This window comes from Sapajus apella, unplaced genomic scaffold (assembly GCF_009761245.1).
Source record: "Sapajus apella isolate SASKATOON/1434 unplaced genomic scaffold, GSC_monkey_1.0 scaffold122, whole genome shotgun sequence".
Lineage (NCBI taxonomy): Eukaryota > Metazoa > Chordata > Mammalia > Primates > Cebidae > Sapajus > Sapajus apella.
Window position 1 is genome coordinate 7,112,695 of NW_022437062.1, and position 20,158 is coordinate 7,132,852.

At 39.8% G+C, this 20,158-nt stretch overlaps 1 protein-coding gene across 16 annotated transcripts in view; it reads left to right on the forward strand.

Annotated features, from left to right (window-relative positions):
- Positions 1–20,158, forward strand: part of RYR3 (ryanodine receptor 3) — a 553,391-nt gene that overhangs the window by 353,748 nt on the left and 179,485 nt on the right. For all 16 annotated transcript variants that reach the window (XR_004263777.1, XM_032261324.1, XM_032261337.1 and 13 more), the window contains 2 exons: positions 1,912–2,014; positions 2,971–3,108. Coding sequence is in view for 15 of the 16 variants with exons in the window: in XM_032261324.1 (XP_032117215.1) it covers positions 1,912–2,014; positions 2,971–3,108 (241 nt within the window). In the remaining variant the exon portion in view is untranslated. The remainder of the gene's footprint in view (positions 1–1,911; positions 2,015–2,970; positions 3,109–20,158) is intronic.

Genomic DNA, 20,158 nt, shown 5'->3' on the forward strand with positions numbered 1-20,158 from the left:
GACCACAATGGATATAAGGCCTGCCACTTGATCATTTTATCTAATGAGTTAATAAATACATATGTTACTGTATCACAAATTTGATTTTTACAGTTTTGATAACCGTGTTTCAATATAATTATTTCTCTTTGTAGTCCTATGTATTTTATTTTATGCATTTAAAATATTAATCACAGAGAAAGTCCGGATTTCACCAGACTATCAGAGGGGTCCATAGCACAAAAACTGCTAAAAATCCCTGAGACAGGCCAGGCGCAGTGGCTCACACCTGTAATCCCAGCACTTTGGGAGGCCAAGGAGGGCAGATTACAAGGTCGGGAGTTCAAGATCAGCCTGGCCAACATGGTGAAACCTCATCTCTACTAAAAATACAAAAAGTTAGCCGGGCATGGTGTCACACACCTGTAATCCCAGCTGTTCGGGAGCCTGAGGTGGGAGAATTCCTTGAACCCAGAAGGTGGAGGTTGCAGTGGGCCGAGATTGCACCACTGCACTCCAGCCTGGGCAACAGAGCAAGACTCCATCCTGAAAAAGAAAAAATCCTTGAGACAAAACTAAAGGAAAAGAATTATAGATGGCAGTAAAAAACATAAACCTACGTGGCAAAAACAAAACAAAAACTTGTAGACAAAATTAAAAGCTCACTAAAAACTGGGCAATACATTTGTAGTATCTATTGCAAAAAGTTAAAAATCTAGAGGTGTGCAAAGCACTCAAGGGCAAATTTTTTAAATATAATTAACCAATAGAAAAATGGAGAAAAAAATGGATGAGAAATTCATAAAATATAAAATTAATCGTTATGTGTGAAAAAACAAAGTTCAATCTCACTATTTAAGCATAAATTAAAGCAACAGGGATATGACATTCTTCACCCATTAAATTGAAAATATTTGAAAATGTGTTAACTCTCATTACTATAATGAAGATGGCAAAGTAATACACACTTGTATGAATTTGGTAATAATGCAAATTTTGTAAGCTTTCTGAAGGGTAATTTGTAAATTCATATTAAAAAACCATTAAAATATGCAAACCTATTGCCCTAGTCATTTTGCTTCTGGGAGTTTATTCTAAGAAAATAACCAGAGACATGAACAAAAGTTATTTTAAAGAAAACTCAAACCAACTTTATAAGGACGAATAATGGAAACAAATAGAATTAATTTTACATAAATTATTCATCTATATAATTAAATACAATGCACCTATTAAAATTAGATTAAGAAAATTAGAAAATGATCAAGTAACATTAAGTGGAAACTCTGATTTTTTAAAAGGTGTATCTGGAATGTGATCCCAATCTATGTGGATATGTACACACTGTCAGGAAGACATTAACTAAAATATTAACAGCAGTTATTTTTGGATGGTGGAATCACAGTAAATTTTCTTCTTTAGATATTTTCCAAATATTATGCAATTAATAAGTTACTTTTAGGGCTGGGAACTGTGGCTCATGCTTGTAATCCCAGCCCGTTGGGAGGCCGAGGTGGGCTGAACACGAGGTCAAGAGATCGAGACCATCCTGGCCAACATGGTGAAATCCTGTCTCTACTAAAAAATGCAAAAATTAGCTGGGTGTGGTGCGCATCTGTAATCCCAGCTACTCTGGAGTCTGAGTCAAGAGAATCACTTGAAACCAGGAGGCGGAGGTTACTGTGAGCCAAGATCACACCACTGCACTCCAGCCTGGTGACAGAGTGAGACTCTGCCTCAAAAAAAAAAAAAAAAAAAAAGTCACTTTTAGAATCAGAAAAAGGTGAAAGCTACTTTAAATATTAGCCACTTTTACCAAAAATTCACTAAGCAAAATAAACTTGCAAAGAATATTAGGTGTCTAAGGCAGGATCTGAGTTCCCTTGACCAACATTGAGAGCCAACTAGCTATTCTTCTCTTGCCCCTCAAAGATCAACATGCTGCTTAACTTTCAACTGGGAGAGAACTGCCCCTGCCCAGAGGAGATTCGGGAGGAGCTGTATGACTTCCATGAGGACCTTCTCATTCACTGTGGTGAGCTGCCCAGAGAAAGGCTGTGTCCAAGAAAAGTCTGTTTTTGATTCCTTCATTAGAAAGCTAGTAGGGGCTAGTTATTTTTTTATTTAAAATTGCAATACTGTCTTTTAAGAAGTGACTCTATCCTAACTACTTGTGTCAGAGGGAAGTAACCCTGGCAGAATATATTACCAAAATGTGTTCTGCCTAGAAGAGCCTTTGCTGAGATACAGAGAGGAAACAGGGTTTCTAGCAAAAGAATGAAGATAACTGATCCTTATATAAACCTCACCTAATTTATTTAAATTAGTTGGGACTCTCAGCTTCCAGGTGAGACAAGATTCTGATCACTTTGCTTTTTAGCTATTGAGAGAGAAAGAGAGAGAGAGAGCGAGACTGTGTGTGTGTGTGTGTGTGTGTGTGTGTGTGTGTGTGTGTGTGTGTTTAATAACTTCTCCCCTTAAGGCTTCTCAGCCAGCAGTCTCTACTTGGATACATACCTACTGGTTTTAAGTGGTTCTCGGCATTTGTGCTGCTTGTACGTGGGTAGGTTGAATAAAATATGGGTAATTGTGGGTAATTGACAAGTTTTTCATTTGAAATAACTCGATGTTAACTCCTTCTACAGACTCTAGGGCTACGTCCCGCAAACATTCTTCCAGAGGTTTCAGCACTGTAAGAGTGTATGCAATCTAGACCCCATATACTCTTACGGAGGTTTTGGGGAATAAAGATTCAAAAAACTTGTTTCAGGATTAAACTTACTTGATGTTTTCATAGACAGGAAATCACTCATTTGATTTAAAAAAAAAACTTTCAAAAGCTGTAACATAGGTAAATATTGACAAGAGGTTGCCTGTAGACTCTTTAGAAAGTTGCAGAAGGATGGGAAGCCGTTTTTTAAATGTTCTTTCTGATATCGTGATGTTTTCATGTACTGCTTTAAATTTTCACTCTGTTCTATGGCTTGCTAGGGGTTCCTTTGGAAGAAGAGAAAGAGGAGGAGGAGGACACCTCCTGGACAGGAAAACTCCGTGCCTTGGTTTACAAAATCAAAGGCCCACCCAGTCCAGTGAAGGAGCAGCCGACAGAGGAGGAGGAGAGATGCCCCAGTAAGTGACATTGCCTTTTAATGACAGTATTCCCAACACTGTGCTCCTCTAAGACTTCATTAAAGTAACATTTTTTTTTCTTAACAAATACCGTAAGATAGATGTGGGCTGCTTCACTTCAAAAAAATGCATCTGGGCAGTATTTGGTAATTGCTGGTAGTTCTGTTATGCATTTTGGGTTCTGCCTTTTTTCTGATTGAAGAAACTTACTTTCAGACTGTTCTGAAACCTGAGGTGAATTGCTTGGTGTCTGTTCGTGCTGTCTTGTTCTACTTAGAGGTGCCTGTAAATACATTCCTGTTCTTCTTTTATGTTTTCATAGTCTTCCTCTTTAGAGCATTATTGATTCTTAACCACCATTATTTCTATCACTTCCATTTGTGCTTCCTTAGCATTGAAAATTGCCCCCAGCAAGAAAATAAAATAATCATAAAAGAGAGTTTGTAATGAAAATAGGATATGAGTTTGGGGGGGTAGTTTTGGGATTTGGAGTATGATTTTTTTAAATGCAGCATACTAGAGACTTTAACTTCCTGTTTTTCAACAATGCCAAGCTTTGTCCAGATTTTCCTCTCTAATCCTTATACTATGGATGACTCCTACCATTTTGACCCATGATGAAACAAGATTATAACTTGTTTTGCCGGGCTGTTAGAATGTCTCTAAGACATGAAATTTTAAGAGGAAGATTGAGTATTATATATAATCAGTCTGCTCCTTGGTACAGAGTCAGCAAATTTATCATTTGTCTAAAGCAGAAGGAATTTCCCAGGTTTAATATAGTTGCTTTGTTTTTGTTTCCTATTCCTACCCATCTTGGTACACACTTTCAAATCATAGACTAGAGCAGTCAACTGTCAAGATAGGGTCGGTTTGTCTGAAAACACTACTTTGGGGTTCACACATCTCACTGCCCTTTCTATCAACCTTTCGTCTTTGTCACAATATCTCCGAAGGGAGCAAATCTCACCATTTGTCAGCTTAAGTGTTGAAACCTCTGGAAGAATATATGGAGGACTTGGCACTGGCAACCCTTGGTAGCTCCATCCATCACTCTGGAAAGGGTGAGTCTTTTGTGAGGCTGTGCCAGCAGGATTCTATGGCCACAAAAATGTGAGTTTAGACTCCCTTTGTGGTTACTGCCAAAGGAGAACTGCAAATAGGCTGAGTTACCCCAAATGTCTCCTATATCACCTGCTCAGAATCTATTTTGAAAGTAGATGCTTCCTTCCAGCCTTCTTTCTTCCTTTTTATTTCCTGAGACAGAGTCTTGCTCTCTTGCCCAGGCTGGAGTACAGTGGTATAATCTCCGCTCACTGCAACCTCCACCTCATGGGTTCAGGCAATTCTTCTGCTTCAGTCTCCCAAGTAGCTGGGATTACAGGCATGTGCCACCATGTCTGACTAATTTTTTTTTTTTTTGAGACAAAGTCTCACTCTGTCACCCAGGCTGGAGTGCAGTGGCACAATCTTGGCTCACTGCAACCTCCATCTCCCAGGTTCAAGCAGTTCTTCTGCCTCAGCCTCCCTAGTAGCTGGGACTACAGGCATATGCCATCACACCCAGCTAATTTTTTGTATTTTTAGTAGAGGAGTTTCACCGTGTTAGCCGGGATGGTCTCGAACTCCTGATCTCAAGCAGTCTGCCCGCCTTGGCCTCCCAAAGTGCTGGGATTACAAGCGTGAGACACCGCAGCCAGCCCTTTCCCACCTTCTTTCTAACAGAGAGTATGTCATGGCTGGGGGTCCTACCAGGTGACCATTTCATGTGAGGTAGGAGCAGTCATATGAAGTCACTTGTCATCTGCCTCTGTGAAGCCTCCCCTTACGTCTGTGAGTGGTGTTCAGGCACCAAGGATTACAATCTGCAGCACCCCTACCTCAGGCAGAGAGACCACATCCTGTCTGTCTTAGCAAAACATGCACACCTGAGAGGCCAGCCCATGATGAGACTGTATACCTTCATGTCATGCTGCTTCCCTTCCACAGGAGGAGTTGTGAGAGGTTCATGCTTCATGTCATAAGTGCTCTATCCTGGGATCCCAGAAATAGAGGAAATGGTCAAGGTGGTCAGGCATGTTTGGCTTCTTTGCTTAATGTTCCAGAGACGATGAATCCCCTCGCTCAAGTCTGACGTTTTAAGATAATTTCTAGAGGGTGGTTTAACCACCACCTCCCCCATAAATTGTTTTTAATATGATCAGATGGAGACAAGGTTTCTGATTGCAGAACCAGACGCGTTAAAGGGTCAAAATCCCTTAAATTATTGGTAACTTTGTTCATGTTATTGCTTATCTGGTTTCTATTACCCTTGCATTTGATAAAATAATAAAAGTGTAGGTAGCGTTAGAAACATTCTACAATGAATTGGCAGTTTACCGAGTACTTCCACACATACTCACTTACTGCTGTTAGTTTTCTACACTCCTCCATTGTATAGTTGGGGGAATTAGGACTCAGAAAAATTAAGGGGTACTTGTTTATTTTTTCCACCCGTACCTGGTTTCAGAAAAATGTCCAGGTGTCTGATTGTCACCAGCTCAATGTACCTAAAGTGGGTCAAGCTATGGCTTGAAGGCCGGTCTTCTGACTGTTTGTATTGAACTGCACTTTTCCACTGTACCATGAGGAATGGCTTTTTAAAATCACTCTTTTTATCTTGTCTACTACATCTTTGAGATAACTCACTATTGTGACTCAAAATCTGAACCCAGTGGATTTCTGTGTTTTAACATTTAGAAGTTCACCAAACCAAAAATCTGAATGGTTTTCAGATAAGGTGGTGGTGGTCCACCCTGCAGTCCCTCCGCTATGAGCAGTTGAGGTTGGCCAGAAGACCTGCAGAAAAGCCACACTTTTCTAGGAAAGAGAGGGGAACTGTGTCCTGAAACTCACATCCTGAAATCTGCTAGCTGGCTCAGTGTTAAAGGGATTTGGCTAAATTAACTCCAAACCATATTATTAGTGAAAGCTGTCACAATATTATTGAAGGATCAAATGATAATGAACAAGTGAAAAAATATAGCAACATTAGCCACTGTTCTAAATTACTGTTTTTTCTTTTTCATATCTCCATTCAGAAAATTCCTTAGAAAATTTTTTGCCTATTCGTTTTGGCCAGTACTTCTCCAACACAGCAGTTTAAGCAGCGTTTCCTTGAATGTAAATATATAGGCACTGAATTATTCTCCCAGAAGAGGCTAACCAGTTATTTCTGCTAAATTTTGAAATTAACAAAATTAATCTGTCAAATTTTGCAGATTAAAATTTGGTGCTTTGGCCGGGCGCGGTGGCTCAAGCCTGTAATCCCAGCACTGTGGGAGGCCGAGGCGGGTGAATCACGAGGTCAAGAGATCGAGACCATCCTGGTCAACATGGTGAAACCCCGTCTCTACTAAAACTACAAAAAATTAGCTGGGCGTGGTGGCACGTGCCTGTAATCCCAGCGACTCAGGAGGCTGGGGCAGGAGAATTGTCTGAACCCGGGAGGCGGAGGTTGCGGTGAGCCGAGATCGCGCCATTGCACTCCAGCCTGGGTAACAAGAGCGAAACTCCGTCTCAAAAAAAAAAAAAATTTGGTGCTTTGTTGATCTCTGCCACCTGTTGAATGCTTCCCCCAAGAGAGAAGGAAGCTCCCTGCCGGCATCTTGTCTCTATGCTTAGAGGCCTCATGATGACCTATTGCAGTTCAGCTTTGGGTGGCATTGGTTAAGAACTGAGTTGCAGGTGATTATGGTTGAGTCTATCTGAAGGAGGTGAACATTCGTCTTCTGTCTTTAGCCCTGTGCTAAAGGTAACACAGAATGTTACCTCTCAGAGAGCTGAGTTGGCACTCTTAACCTTGAATGGCACCTGCTCTCCCCTGCCACTCTTCTAATGAAGACCAGAACTGGAGGTGACCTTGGACCTGTCAAGCCCCAAAGCCCCTACGTGTGTTAGCTCTTGCCTGTTCACTGAACGACCTGAGAGCCTTACACCAAAATTCTCTCCCAGCTAAATGCTGCAATGTGTTTAGTGCTGAGAAGAAGAAAACATCTACACAAAATCAGTCCTAGGCCCTCAACACAAATGCTGACATGCAAAGATAACTTAGTAGTAAGTACATCTGCAGAGCTCAGGCATATTTCTAAGCCTCTTCTCTAAATCCTCTTCCAAGAGCCTCTCCCTAAATGCACACAAACACCTTCTCCATGAAGTCTTTCGAATTCATTCTCCTTTCCTCTACCCCTTCCATATTGTGGAATTTCTAATAGTGTATGTGTGACTTTCCACCTCATGTGAGGTATTTGATTATCTGGTGGTTTTCCTCACTGGGTCTTAATGCAGGGAACATGTCGTACTTGTCTCTACACTCTGCTCAGTCGCACAAATCTTTTTGGCATCCAACTGAATATTGGTCACTTGGGGCTCATAAAAATGAAGAAAACAGGGGCCTTACAGAAAAAGGAGGAAATGGGTATGGCTAGGCAACTCAAAATGATCATGAGGTTGGATGTGTTGGAATAAAAGTACAGAAAACATACAGTAGGTGGGCAGAGGAGGGGTCTGGGAAAGCGTCCGTAAAGAATGTAGATGGATGGATAAAATAAGAAGGATAAGACATTTGTAATGGAAAAAATAAAAAGCTGCTTCAACAAAGTCCCAGGGGCAGGAACGTTCATGTCATATATAGGAGTGGCAACAAGTTGAGACTGGCTAAATTATAAAAAGAATAGAATGGGTCAGAATGAAAACAAACAAAAAAAATTAAAGTGGTGTTAGAATATAGAAGATCTTTCCAGCAGCTAAACTGTATTTAAACTGTCTGCAGGCTTAGGGTGTTACTCTTTGTTATACCCGTGTGTTTTATAACACTTGGCCTCCCAGCTGTGGGGAGGGAGGGACTAACACTTACATGGTACCACTTTGTCCTGAGCATGATCCTGAGTGCTTCCATAAATATTACCCCATGTAATTCTCATGAGAACAGTCTGCAATACACAATTTTTTTTCTATTTTACAGTTGAAGAGACTGAAGTAAAGTCAGATTAAAGTAACTTGCCAAAATCACACAGAGGTGGCATAAAAATTCAAAGCTTTGTCAACCTGAATTCAGTTCCCATTGGTAACACTTATGTGAAAACATCCTGCCCCCTATAGGCAATGGCTGTGAAAGGTTGTTCAGGACTAAATCATTAATTTGCTTCACAATAGTGAGATAGTTATGGGCACAGGGCTCCAGAGTTAGGCTGCCTGGTCTTAAATTCTTAAATTCTCCCACATTTCAGGATATCCAGGAAACGGAGCCTGAGACAGCTTCTGTGTGCCTCGGTTTTCTCATCTATAAAATGGGCATGGCATATACATATTTACCTCATTGGGTTGATGTAAGCATTACATTAGTTAATATATGCAAATTGTTTAAATGTGTGCTTGGCATATAGTGAGCGATTAATTTTAACTATTTTTTGATGGATTGTTGTTTGTTGATTATCTGCCATATCAGGCACAAATCAAACTGCTTTAGCAAGACAATAGTCTTTTAATTAATGATTTAGCTTTTGCAAGCTTTGTATAGCCATTGCCTGCAGCAGGGAGACACTGGGAACAGGGGTACATTAGGATTTTATCCCAGTGCTCTGGGTGAGTGATTCTGAGGCGTTGAATAAGGCTGCTGTGGTAGGCAGGATCATGGCCCCCAAAGATGTCCACATCCGGATTCCTAGAACCTGTGGGTATGTTAGGTTAAATGGCAAAAAAAATAAAAAATAAAAAATAGATTGCAGATGGAATTAAGATTGCTAATCAGGGAATCTGGATTATTGGATTTAACCCAAAGTAATCACAATGGTTCTTAAAAGTGAGACAGTGTGACAGAAGAGAGCCAGACATATGCAACACGAGAAGTGTTGCTTAAATTTCCTGAAGGAAGGGGTCATGAGCCAATGAATGTACGCCTCCTCTAGAAGGTAAAAAAGTCAAAGAAATGGATTGTCTCCTAGAGCCTTCAGAAAGGACCGTACCTTCTCACACCTTGATTTTAGTTCAGATCTGGATGAGACTTCCAATCTATAGAATCATAGGACAGGAGATTTCTGTTGTTATAAGCACCTAGGTTTGTGCCAATGTGTCACAGTGGCAATAGAAAAGGTGGTGACAACAAAAAGTGTTTTCTAGGTGGCAGACATGTTAGAGGTAGGGTTGCCGTATCTTGGTACCCAATTAGGAATGTGAAGTTCTAAAGAAGGAGCAGGAGAAGGAGGCGGCATTAAAGAGAGCATTACAGATTGCTGAGAGATGGGCAGGTGCATAATAGACATGCAGATAGGATAAGTCTGGGAATAGGGGCAAAACTTTACTTCTATTCGGCTCCATAGAGGTTGCAAGAAGATTTTCCACACGGTCTCATTTGCTTTGATACCCTGCATAGCAAACAAAACAGGCATCATTAGTCCTAGCTTAGAGATGAGGAAATGGGGAATCCGAGGCGTTAAGCAACCTGCCTACCACATGGATAGCAAAGCAGGCATAAAAACTCATTGTATTGGGCTCCTGGAATGGTGCTTCAGAGTAGTAGATGCTGAAGTATTCTGTGACCTGTTTAATGAATCAGTGTCAGGTCCTCTCTTTTGGTAACCTGTGCTTTAGTGATGGGGATGATAGCTTGGTTCTCAGGAGAGAGAAAGTCACACATTTAATGAGTACCTACTTTGTGCCCAGTATGTGGTTGGCATTTCACCTTACTTCATTTGATTGTATTCTAAATACAAATATAGTGACCTCTAGGCTCCCATTTTATGCACTTGGCAACTAAGCCTGAGGATAGAAAAATAATTTAAACAAAGTCTTGCAACAAGTTAAAAAAAAAAATGCCAAGATCCAAATTGCAATCCATATCCCAGACACACACTCTTTCCAGAGCACTGTGCAGGAATGCCTGGAAAGGGGGCTGTGGGGGTGTAGAGGTGGGCACAGGGAAGCATGGATGCTTATGGTACGTGGCCAGTAGCTTGCCTCACAATCACTTATTCTCTATATTGAAACTAAAAAGCAATTTGGATACTTTCCCAGGTCCCTGAGTCCTTCGCTGTGCCATCTCTGCCTTGTCTGTATTTCAGAGGCGTCCCTCCCTAACGCATCAGCAAACGCCCTCTGTCCTCACTGTGCTCTTTTTCCTGTCATCATCATCATCGGTCATTTAATCGCCTACATGTATTGAGAAAGCGATTATGAGGGTGGTTGACAGATTTCAAAAACAGGCTAATTATCTTCATCTGATGGATGAAACCCTGGGGGGCTCTAGAGGAGGACTGTCAGAATCAGGCTGCAGACAGTCTCACTGGTGGCTTGCAGGGCTGCCTCTGGCAGGATGGGTATCCACCTGGCTAGGGAAACAGTCCTGGGAGTGAAGCAGTTGCTTCTACACTCGTCTCCATCCTTATAGACGTGGAGGCTCTGGTCAAGGTAGAAAACCATAGACAGAGGGAAATTTAGGAACAGATTTAGCAGAAATATACACCTGTCGTGAGCCTATCTAGACACAGCCTGTCCTGAGAGCCAAGCTCTGTGGGACAGAAAGACTACGGCAGTTTTGTAGGACTCACAGCCAGTCATGGATATAGTCCATATCCACTGCACCTTCCCCTCGACAGCACTCACTACCACCTATTTGTAGGAACCTAGTCTTGTTTATTCACTTGAAGCGTTGCTTTGCCTAACTAAACCATAAAGTGAGGCTGTGGTTAAGAAGGGGCATCATTGTTGGGAAAATTCAGTCCCTGTCACACCTGTCTTGTCTGCTTCTACATGGTAATTGTGAGGATTAAATGATCATTCAGGCACAGTAATTAAGTCTGACACAGAAAGCTTTTAGTAAATGTTGGCTATATTATTTGATAAGGTTTGGCTCTGTATCCCCACCCAAATCTCATGTCAAATTGTAATCCCCATGTGTTGAAGGAGGGGCCCAGTGGGAGATGATTGAATCATGGGGGCAGGACTTCCCCCCATGCTGTTCTCATAATAGAGTTCCACAAGATCTGGCGAAAGTGTGTAGCATTTCCCCCTTCTACACACTCTTTCTCTCCTGCTCTGCCATGGTAAGATATGCTTGCATCCCATTTGCCTTCCACCACAATTGTGAGTTTCCTGAGGCCTCCCGGCCATGCTTTCTGTACAGCCTGCAGAACTGTGAGTCAATTAAACTTCTCTTCTTTAAAAATTATGCAATCTCTTCATAGTTCTCTGCTTATGGTAAAATAAATAAATTATATATATATGTGTGTGTGTGTGTGTGTGTGTGTGTGTGTGTGTGTGTGTGTATGCAATCTCAGGTAGTTCTTTATAGCAGTATGAGGATGGACTAATACATTATGATAATGAGAGGTGGGATGTTCTAGAAGGCAGTTTGAACTTTTATTCTTCAGCCAAGGAAGCCAATATAGAAAGATAACAAGTGTACATACCCAAAAATCAGATACAGACCTGGGATGTGTCCTGCTGCTTGCTGTGGAGCCTGGGCCAGCCCCATACCATCACAGGCCTCAAGGGGTCTGACAGCCAGTGCCTGTTCATGTGCTCTGATAACACGCTGTAAACAGAGCAGTTCATTCTTATCACCCGAGAACAATGCTTCAGGTCGTCTTCACAGGTTTTTCCTTTCACTATAAAGAGCCTTATAACTTTATTCTGAATAATCACAACAGCATCCTTAGTCTAGAAAAATAAGGCCAATATGGTTCCTACTGCACAACCTGGGCCAGAGAGTCACTGGGGAAGCACAGAAATTTGCATGATGCATTCTCAGAAAGTCCTCTTGAAGTCCATAGATTTAACTTTTCCCTGACCTTCTCCGTTAATAAGTAGTAGATATTTGACTACTTTGTAATTCAGACCAGACTTTTGGTCTAGAGGAAGCTCTAGGGCACAGAGCACAGAGGGCATGAGTTTTCCCCGGTAAATCTTACCAGCTAAATCTAGAGGGTGTTATTGCAACTCCTGACCCCGACACAGGAAGCTTCGTTTCTCTGCCAGCAATCAGGACAGTCATCACAAAGGCCATCAAGTTGCCACAGCTCATGTACTCGATGTAAATGATTAGTGATGTGCAGTGATGCTTTGATAATGACCAGTTATTCACCACAGTCAGTAACCACTGGAATCTTAAGATTTTATGTCTTCATCCTCAGGTTTTACTATTAGGAAAAGTAATCTGGGTATCATCAAAATAGGGCATTAAAATGTGGTGGTAAAATTCTTGATGCTCATTAATTTAACCCAATGAAGCCAAAGGCTTTCATTTGCCATTTTAGTAAATTGGCACAACCCTTTCAAGAGCTCTGTGGGTGAGATAGAAATAGAATCTTGGAATATTAATCCATGAGTGACTTGACTTCATAGAAGTGCACAGACACGCAGAAAGGCAGGGTGACTTGCCCAAGGTCACATAGCCAGAGCTAGAACAAAGGACTCTTATTCCCTGCCCAGTTCTCTTGTTGCCATACCACACTTATATTCATTTTCTTCAACATAAATTTTATATTGCTGATTTCATTTTATTGGTGAAGAAATGAAGGCTCTGGGAAAATGAGTAATCTGCCCAGCTCAGAGTCTGAAAAAGAACTAAATCTTTATGATTTGGGGGATTTTATTTCAGATTCAATGTTATGGTTTATTAAGAGAGCATCATCTAGACAGTATAATGTAAATTTAAAGCATTGATAAAGATAACTATTTTTCTGGGTTTTATGGACCTATTAAAAGTAAGCAGCTCTAAGATGGTCAAGTAGATGTGCTTAGATTCCAGCAGCATGAATTTGAATCCAAGCCCTTACATTCACTAACTGATTGTAATATTAGGCAAGTTTCTTAACTTCTATATGTTGCATCTCCTCTATGAAAAATGAGAATACTAGCTCCCATCCTGGGGCGTGGGGTTAGGGAATATAAGGATTAAATAAAATAGTGCTCAGCTTGATGTCCTGGTACTTGGAAGTTTGTATACCTCAGCTTCTGAAATGAGTATACAAAGCATAGTTTATAAGAACTTCATCTCCACATTTATCTTTTTTTTTATATATAGGATTTGTGTAGAATGAAAATTGCAAGGGGTTAAAGTCTTTTATTTATTTATTTATTTATCTATTTTAAGAAAGAGAGGAAGAAAGAGAAAGAATGAAAAAAAAAAAGAAAAAATGAAGGAGAGGAAGAGGGAGAGGGAGAGAGAACTGGGGTGTTGCTTTATTGCCCGGGCTAGAATGCAGTCTAAAAATGGGTATGCCTGCAATTGTGTTTAGTAATAGAGACATGGAAAAAAAAAATGAGGGAAGAAAATAACTAACAAGCAGCCAACCAATATTTCATTTAAACCTGTAAAAAGGTGTGATGTGGTACTGATAAGAGTGTATATTTTGTATATTTAAAGTGGAGGGTTCTATAAATGTTAATTAAGTCTACTTGTTCCCGATCTGAGTTCAAGTCCTGGATATCGATGTTAACTTTCTGTCTCACTGATCTGTCTGATATGGATGTTGAAGTCTCCTACTATTATTGTGTGGGAGTCTAAGTCTCTTTATAAGTCTTACATATCTGGGTATTCCTGTATTGGGTGCATATATATTTAGGATCTTTAGCTCTTCTTGTTACATTGATCCTTTTATCATTATGTAATATTCTTCTTTGCTTCTTTTGATCTTTGTTGCTTTAAAGTCTATTTCATCAGGAAAAATTGCAACTCCTGCTTTCTATTTATTTATTATTTTTGCTCTCCATTTGGTTGGTAAATTTTTCTCCATCCCTTTGTTTTGAGTCATTCTGTATCCTTGCATGTGAGACGGGTCTGGATGTAGGATACCAATGGGTCTTGGCTTTTTTTGCCTGTCTGTAACTTTGGATTGGGGGATTTAGTTGAATTAATAATAATATATGTGAGTTTGATATTGCCGTTTAATGTTAGCTGGCTGTTTTGCCCATTAGTTGATACAAGTTCTTAATTATGTTGATGTTCTTTATTTTTTGGTATTTTTTAGAAAGACTGATACTGGTTGTTCCTTTCTGTTTGTAGTGGTTTTTTCAGAAGCTCTTGTAAAGCAGGCCTGGTGGTGATGAAATCTCTGAGTGCTTGCTTATTCACAAAAGTTTTTATTTTTCCTTCGCTTATGAAACTTAGTTTGGCTGGATGTAAAATTCTGGGTTGAAAGTTCTTTTCTTTAAGAATGTTGATTATTGGCCCCCACTCTCTTCTGGTTTGCAGGGTTTCTACTGAGAGATCTGCTGTGAGTCTGATAGGCTTCCCTTTATGGGTAACCTGACCTTTCTCTCTGGCTGCCCTCAGTATTTTCTCCTTCATTTCAACCCTGGTGAATCTGGTGATTATGTGCCTTGAGGTTGGCCTTCTTGAGGAATATCTTTGTGGTGTTCTCTGTATTACCTGGAGTTGAATATTGTCCTGCTTTGCTAGGTTGGGAAACTTTTCCTGAATAATATCCTGAAGCGTATTTTCCAGGTTGGATTGATTCTCTTCATCACATTCAGGTACACCTATCAAACGTAGATTAGGTCTTTTCACATAGTCCCATATTTCTTGGAGACTTTGCTTGTTTCTTTTTATGCTTTTTTCTCTAATCTTGTCTTCACATTTTATTTCATTAAGTTGGTCTTCGACCTCTGATATCCTTTCTTCTGCTTGATCAATTCGACTGTTAAAATTTACGCATACTTCGCAAAGTTCTTGTGTTGTGTTTTTCAGCTCCATTAATTCACTTATATTCCTCTCTAAATTGTGTATTGTTGTTAACATTTCGTCAATTCTTTCGTCGAAGTTCTTAGTTTCTTTGCATTGGGTTAGAACAAGTTCTTTTAATTCCCAGAAGTTTCTTATCATTCACTTTTTAAAGCCTGCTTCTGATAATGGAACAGTCTTTCTCCATCAGAGAAAGACATTTATCTTTTCAGATGCTTTCAGCAAACAAGCAACAGGAAGCTGAACTCAGTAGAATAGCCATTAATGGATTTCATTGACTGACAACCTGTGAGTTTTAGCAATGGAGCCAGCCAAGGGCTGAGTTTATCCGGAGGCTCTGCTCACTCTCCAGACAGGCATCTTGCTCTTTGTTCCAGCTTTGCTTTCGGACTGGCAGTAAGATGGTGGCTGCAGTTCTGGGCCTCATATCCATGGACTATAGTGTCAAAAGGAAATGTGAGAAAGTTTATCCTGCCGTGCTATTACAAGCAAAGACCCCCAGCTCACTGTTGATTAGAAAAACTTGGTCACAGGCCAACCCATGTACCAGAGTGTGACCTAGAAAATTGAACATGCTGGTTGACTTAAGTCAACAGGGTCCATTTTTGAAATAAGTTGGGGTCATTTTACATTCCTGAGGAGCATAGGCTCTAAGTTAGAGAGGCAGAAACCTGTGTAACATTAGGGTTCTGTTAAGAAGGAAGAAGAGAGGAGTGCTGTGTATGTGGTCAATACGACTCATTATCCATGGTGGTTATCATTTTCAGCATTTTTAATTTATTCAAGGGTTATTGTTGAGATGCAGCCAGTTCTAGCTCGTGATTTTCAGAGGGAGAACAGGGCAAAAAGAATATCTGTGCTCTAGAACCTGAAGACTGTGCTGTCTGTAATCTACACACATTATCTAATGGTCCACAACAGCTCTGTGGTATGTGCTTTCTGTGTTTAATGCCAGCTCTTGCTTCACAAGAGAGTTCTGAGCCAGATCGAGCCAGACCTCAGTTATATCAATAGCCCTGCAATTTAGCCTAGTTGCTTCAACAAAAACATAGAAGACTGTTTCTCTCTCAGGTCCCAGTTTCTGTGGGCACATCTGTCGTGGCTTTCTAACAGAGACTCTCCGGTCTGATTTACAGCTTCAGAAAAGAGTTAACCATTCTCAACCCAAGACTTTCTAACAGCTGGACTAATTAGTTTTCTATTGCTGCTATAACAAATTATCACAAACTTAATGGTACTGCAAACAACACGAATTTATTGTCTTGAGTTCTGGAGGTCACAAGTCTACAATAGGCTAGTAGGGCTGCATTTCTTCTGGACCCTTTAGGGGAGAATATACATCTCATGCCGTTCCCAGCTTCTAGAGGCCTCCTGCATTCTTTCCCTAGTGTGTGGCCCCAGCACCGTCTGTGATAGCATCACTCAGGACCTCTGCTTCTGTCGTCATCTGTCCTCCTCTGACTCATTTTCCTGCTTCCCTCTTAGAAGGACTCCTATGATGACACTGAGCCCTGAATAATCTCCCCATCTCAAAATGTTTAACTTGATCACATCTGAAAAGTCTCTTCTGTGAGGTGATATATTCGTAGGTTCTGGTAATTAGGACATGGACAATTGGGGGAGGTGGAGGGACATTATTTAGCCTACTGCATGGAGAAGGAAAGCAAAGGTCAAAATACACTTGTTGTTTATACTTGGAAATGATTTACCACCTGTTCATGCCTCCAGAGCAGTTGCAGCATACCAGAAGCTGACTTTTCAATCACTTAGAATTTAAAAATAAGTGTACATCATTTAGATGCACATAATTATTTTTCTTTTTCCATTGTAATGTGAGCATTATAAAATGCTTTCTAAGTATGGTGCAATTTTGTTTGCTCCCTCTTCTCAAAGATTGGATGACTTTTTCTTCCAAACTGACCCAGATTTAAGAGCACTCACAAAAATACAACACCAGCATAGGTTTGAGACCTGTAAGCTGCAGGGATTTGCTTTGCCAGTGCTTTGTCTCTACTCTTTGATAATAATGTACTTGGTTGCATGATGGCCACTTGGATTATGATCTGAATTTGGGGAGGAAATAAAAGATTCTTTCCAGACCCCTGCAGCCTAAAAATTTTAACCTGCACCATGAAAATCAGTGACCTTTCCATGAAAATAAGTGACCTTTTCTTTATGGTAGTTGGCATTGCAAAGCTGGTAATTTTATTATTTAAAAAGGAGTTACACCAACTAATCTCTAGAGAATTTCTCATACGGTTCACACATGGTGGTCTTGGGCTCTAAAGTCAGAGGAGAAATAACAAAACGACAGGTGGAAGAGAATAAACAACAGTAAGTGATACCTGGACTCCAAACAGATGTACTAAGGCCAGCTGAAATTTAAAGACACCGACCCTTTGTTATTATATGAGATATCGGAATAGTCCAAAAGTTAGGTAATGAGGAGTTTTATTTTTTCTTTTTGAAATATCCCCAGGCATCAAGTCTCCCTAAACCTTATAGTGCCTTGGAAACATTTCCATTCTGAGTTTGCCTGAACAATCATTTAAAATGCAGCTTATAGATCATATATTTGATATCATTGCCTTAATGTGACTACCCCTAATTACACTAATTGCAAAAGTGAAGTGAATTAGAATGTTAATAATAATCTCATAAATGAAGCCGTTTATAATTATCAAGGAAGCCATCTGTACATGACTAGCTTCGCTAAGACATTCTGTTCAAGAGGATTTGCTTTATTTCTCATCAGAAAACATGTGCTTGGCACATGTTTTTCTTTCTTTTTCATTTTTGGAAAAAAACACGATCTTATAATCCCATGAACTGAACCATCAAGTGCACTTGACAAGGCCGTCTTGAAATTCTGTTAAGTCAGTGCATAAAATTCCTAGAGTTGCAACAAGGTCTGCTGATGTTTCCTAATTATGTGTGGTGGTTCTGAGTGGGGTAAAGTGGTGTGCACATGCATGTGTATGTGTGTGAAAGAGTAAGACAGGTCATGCATTGTGGCAGATGGTAGATTTAACCCTTTCACCTCAACATCACCTTGCTTCTGATGGCTGTCCCACTTAGAGAGTCATGTTTCCTACGAATACTGAAGTATTTTGTAGTCATTAAATGGTAGCATTTCCAAAGATGAACTCAGAAAAGCAACAGAAATAAAATCAGTATTTAGTTGTAACTCTTCTTAATGTCTCTATTGCTCTCTGTTTATGAGAGAGATTCAAATATATTCACCAGAAGTAAGTCCCTTTGCTGTTTGAAAATCCTACCAAAACTGTCCGCATTCCCCCACGGATACTATATGCACACACACACACACACACACACACACACACACAGGTACTACATGTATGAATCATCTCCCTAAGGAACATGGCATTCTAAAATAATCATAACAAAGCATAATTTTTTTTATCAGATCGTTTCTGATATCACTTGGAATGCCCCTCTTTTAACTTTCTGATAGAGCTTTATCTTCCCTGCTTCTTTAGTCTCCATGTAATGGAGACTTAGGCTAGAAATATAAAAAACTTCAGATAAAAATCCATTGGAAGAAAAGAGAGATCTTAATGTTTCTCTCCTCTCATTTCTTTTGAATGTATGTGTCACTGTAGGAGTTATGCCTTCTTAGGAATTGTATTTCCTAATTGTCCTAGACAACACAGTTTTACCCACTGTTTTATACTTTATTTTTTATTAAATGATTGACGTATGTTACTTAGCTTCCCCAACTAGGCTGTTGTGGATAATAATTGTGTCTTGAAATAGTTTCTCATAGAGTACTTAACCTTGGGCATGAAACAGATAACCAGAAAATGCTGATCAATTAATAGGTAACTTAGGAGTGTCACAACTGGAGTTAACTCAGCTACTCAGATGAAGACAGGCAGAAACCTGTGAATTGGATATGTCCTGAGTCCTCGACACACATAACCTCAGGGCAAAGCCTTCTGTAGTGTACAGCTCTAGCTTCCAGTATTAATAAGAGCAAAGTCATTGCTGAAGGATCAGCTAATGTTGGGGACAAAGAGTTAAGTGTCTCCCCCTCCAGCCTGCAGCCCACCTTTCTCTGTGCACGTGCAGAACAGTCTAAAGGCCATGCAGCCTCAGCTTAATACAAGCGTGACTCTCTCCTTGCTTAGAAGGTGACTTCTTAAGCCCAAATTAAGGAGGAGGAAAGCATGAGGAGCCCTTCAGGCTAGCAGGAAGCCCTTTGGTGATGAATGCTTAATAATGGCCAGGGTCCTTGACTGCCAGGATTCAATTTTCAAAATAATGATTCTTTAATCCTCACTTTCTCAATGTGAGGTGTCTTACTTTTCTTATATGAGATACTCTTGTTACGTGAGATACTCACATTTAATCTCACACATACCCCCTCCCATCCAGAAGTAAACATGGAAAGCTTCCTAAGCTGTAGCTTTCTAGGTTCGGGTCTCAGCTACTTGATCAGAATCATGCAGCCTAAAAGAACATGGCTAATCTCAGCTGGAGGGAAAGCTCTGGTTTCCAATCAAAGCCTCATTTCGGCATAGGCCCTTTTATATAAATCAGTGGTTCTCAAACCCTTTGGTCTTGGAACACCTTTACACTGTTGGAAATTACCGAGGACCCCAAAAGCTTTATTTTGTATGGGTTATATCTATCAATGTTCACCAAATTAAAAATTAAAATTGACAAATGTTTCAATATGTATTAATTTATTTAAACATAAAAGCCTTATACATGTTACATAATACTTTTAGGAAAAACAAATTTTTCAAAACAAAAATAATATGACATTGCTTTGCTTGATTATAAATCTCTTTAATGTTTGACTTAATTGAAGACAGCTGGATTTTTATATCTGGTTAAAGAATAGGAAGAAAAATGGCCTTAAATAAATATATAATTCAAAGGAGAGTAGTATTTTTCACAGCCTTTTCCAATAATTATGGATATTCTTCTCTGAATATATAAATATCTAATACTATGTCTTAACAAGTAGTAGTTCCTGAAAAGTTAGTTGTCATCTGGAATCTGAAACCATATTAAATAGATGTTTATATTTCATTACATAAAAATTCGTTGGCCTATCTTGCACACTGAATAGATCTTTTACCTATGAATGTTTTTGTAACATCATTCATTGATCATTGGGAGACTATTGATTCACTGAGTTAATCAGAACTTCCAAATGTTGACACATTTCACTATAAAATACTTTTAAAATCACATTTGTTAACACTGACAGCTTGATCAGAAAAGCCTTTAAGTGTTGGGAAACTATTGAGCTCCCAGTGGCAGATAAACATTTTTCAAAATTCTAGTTTTCACTTGAAA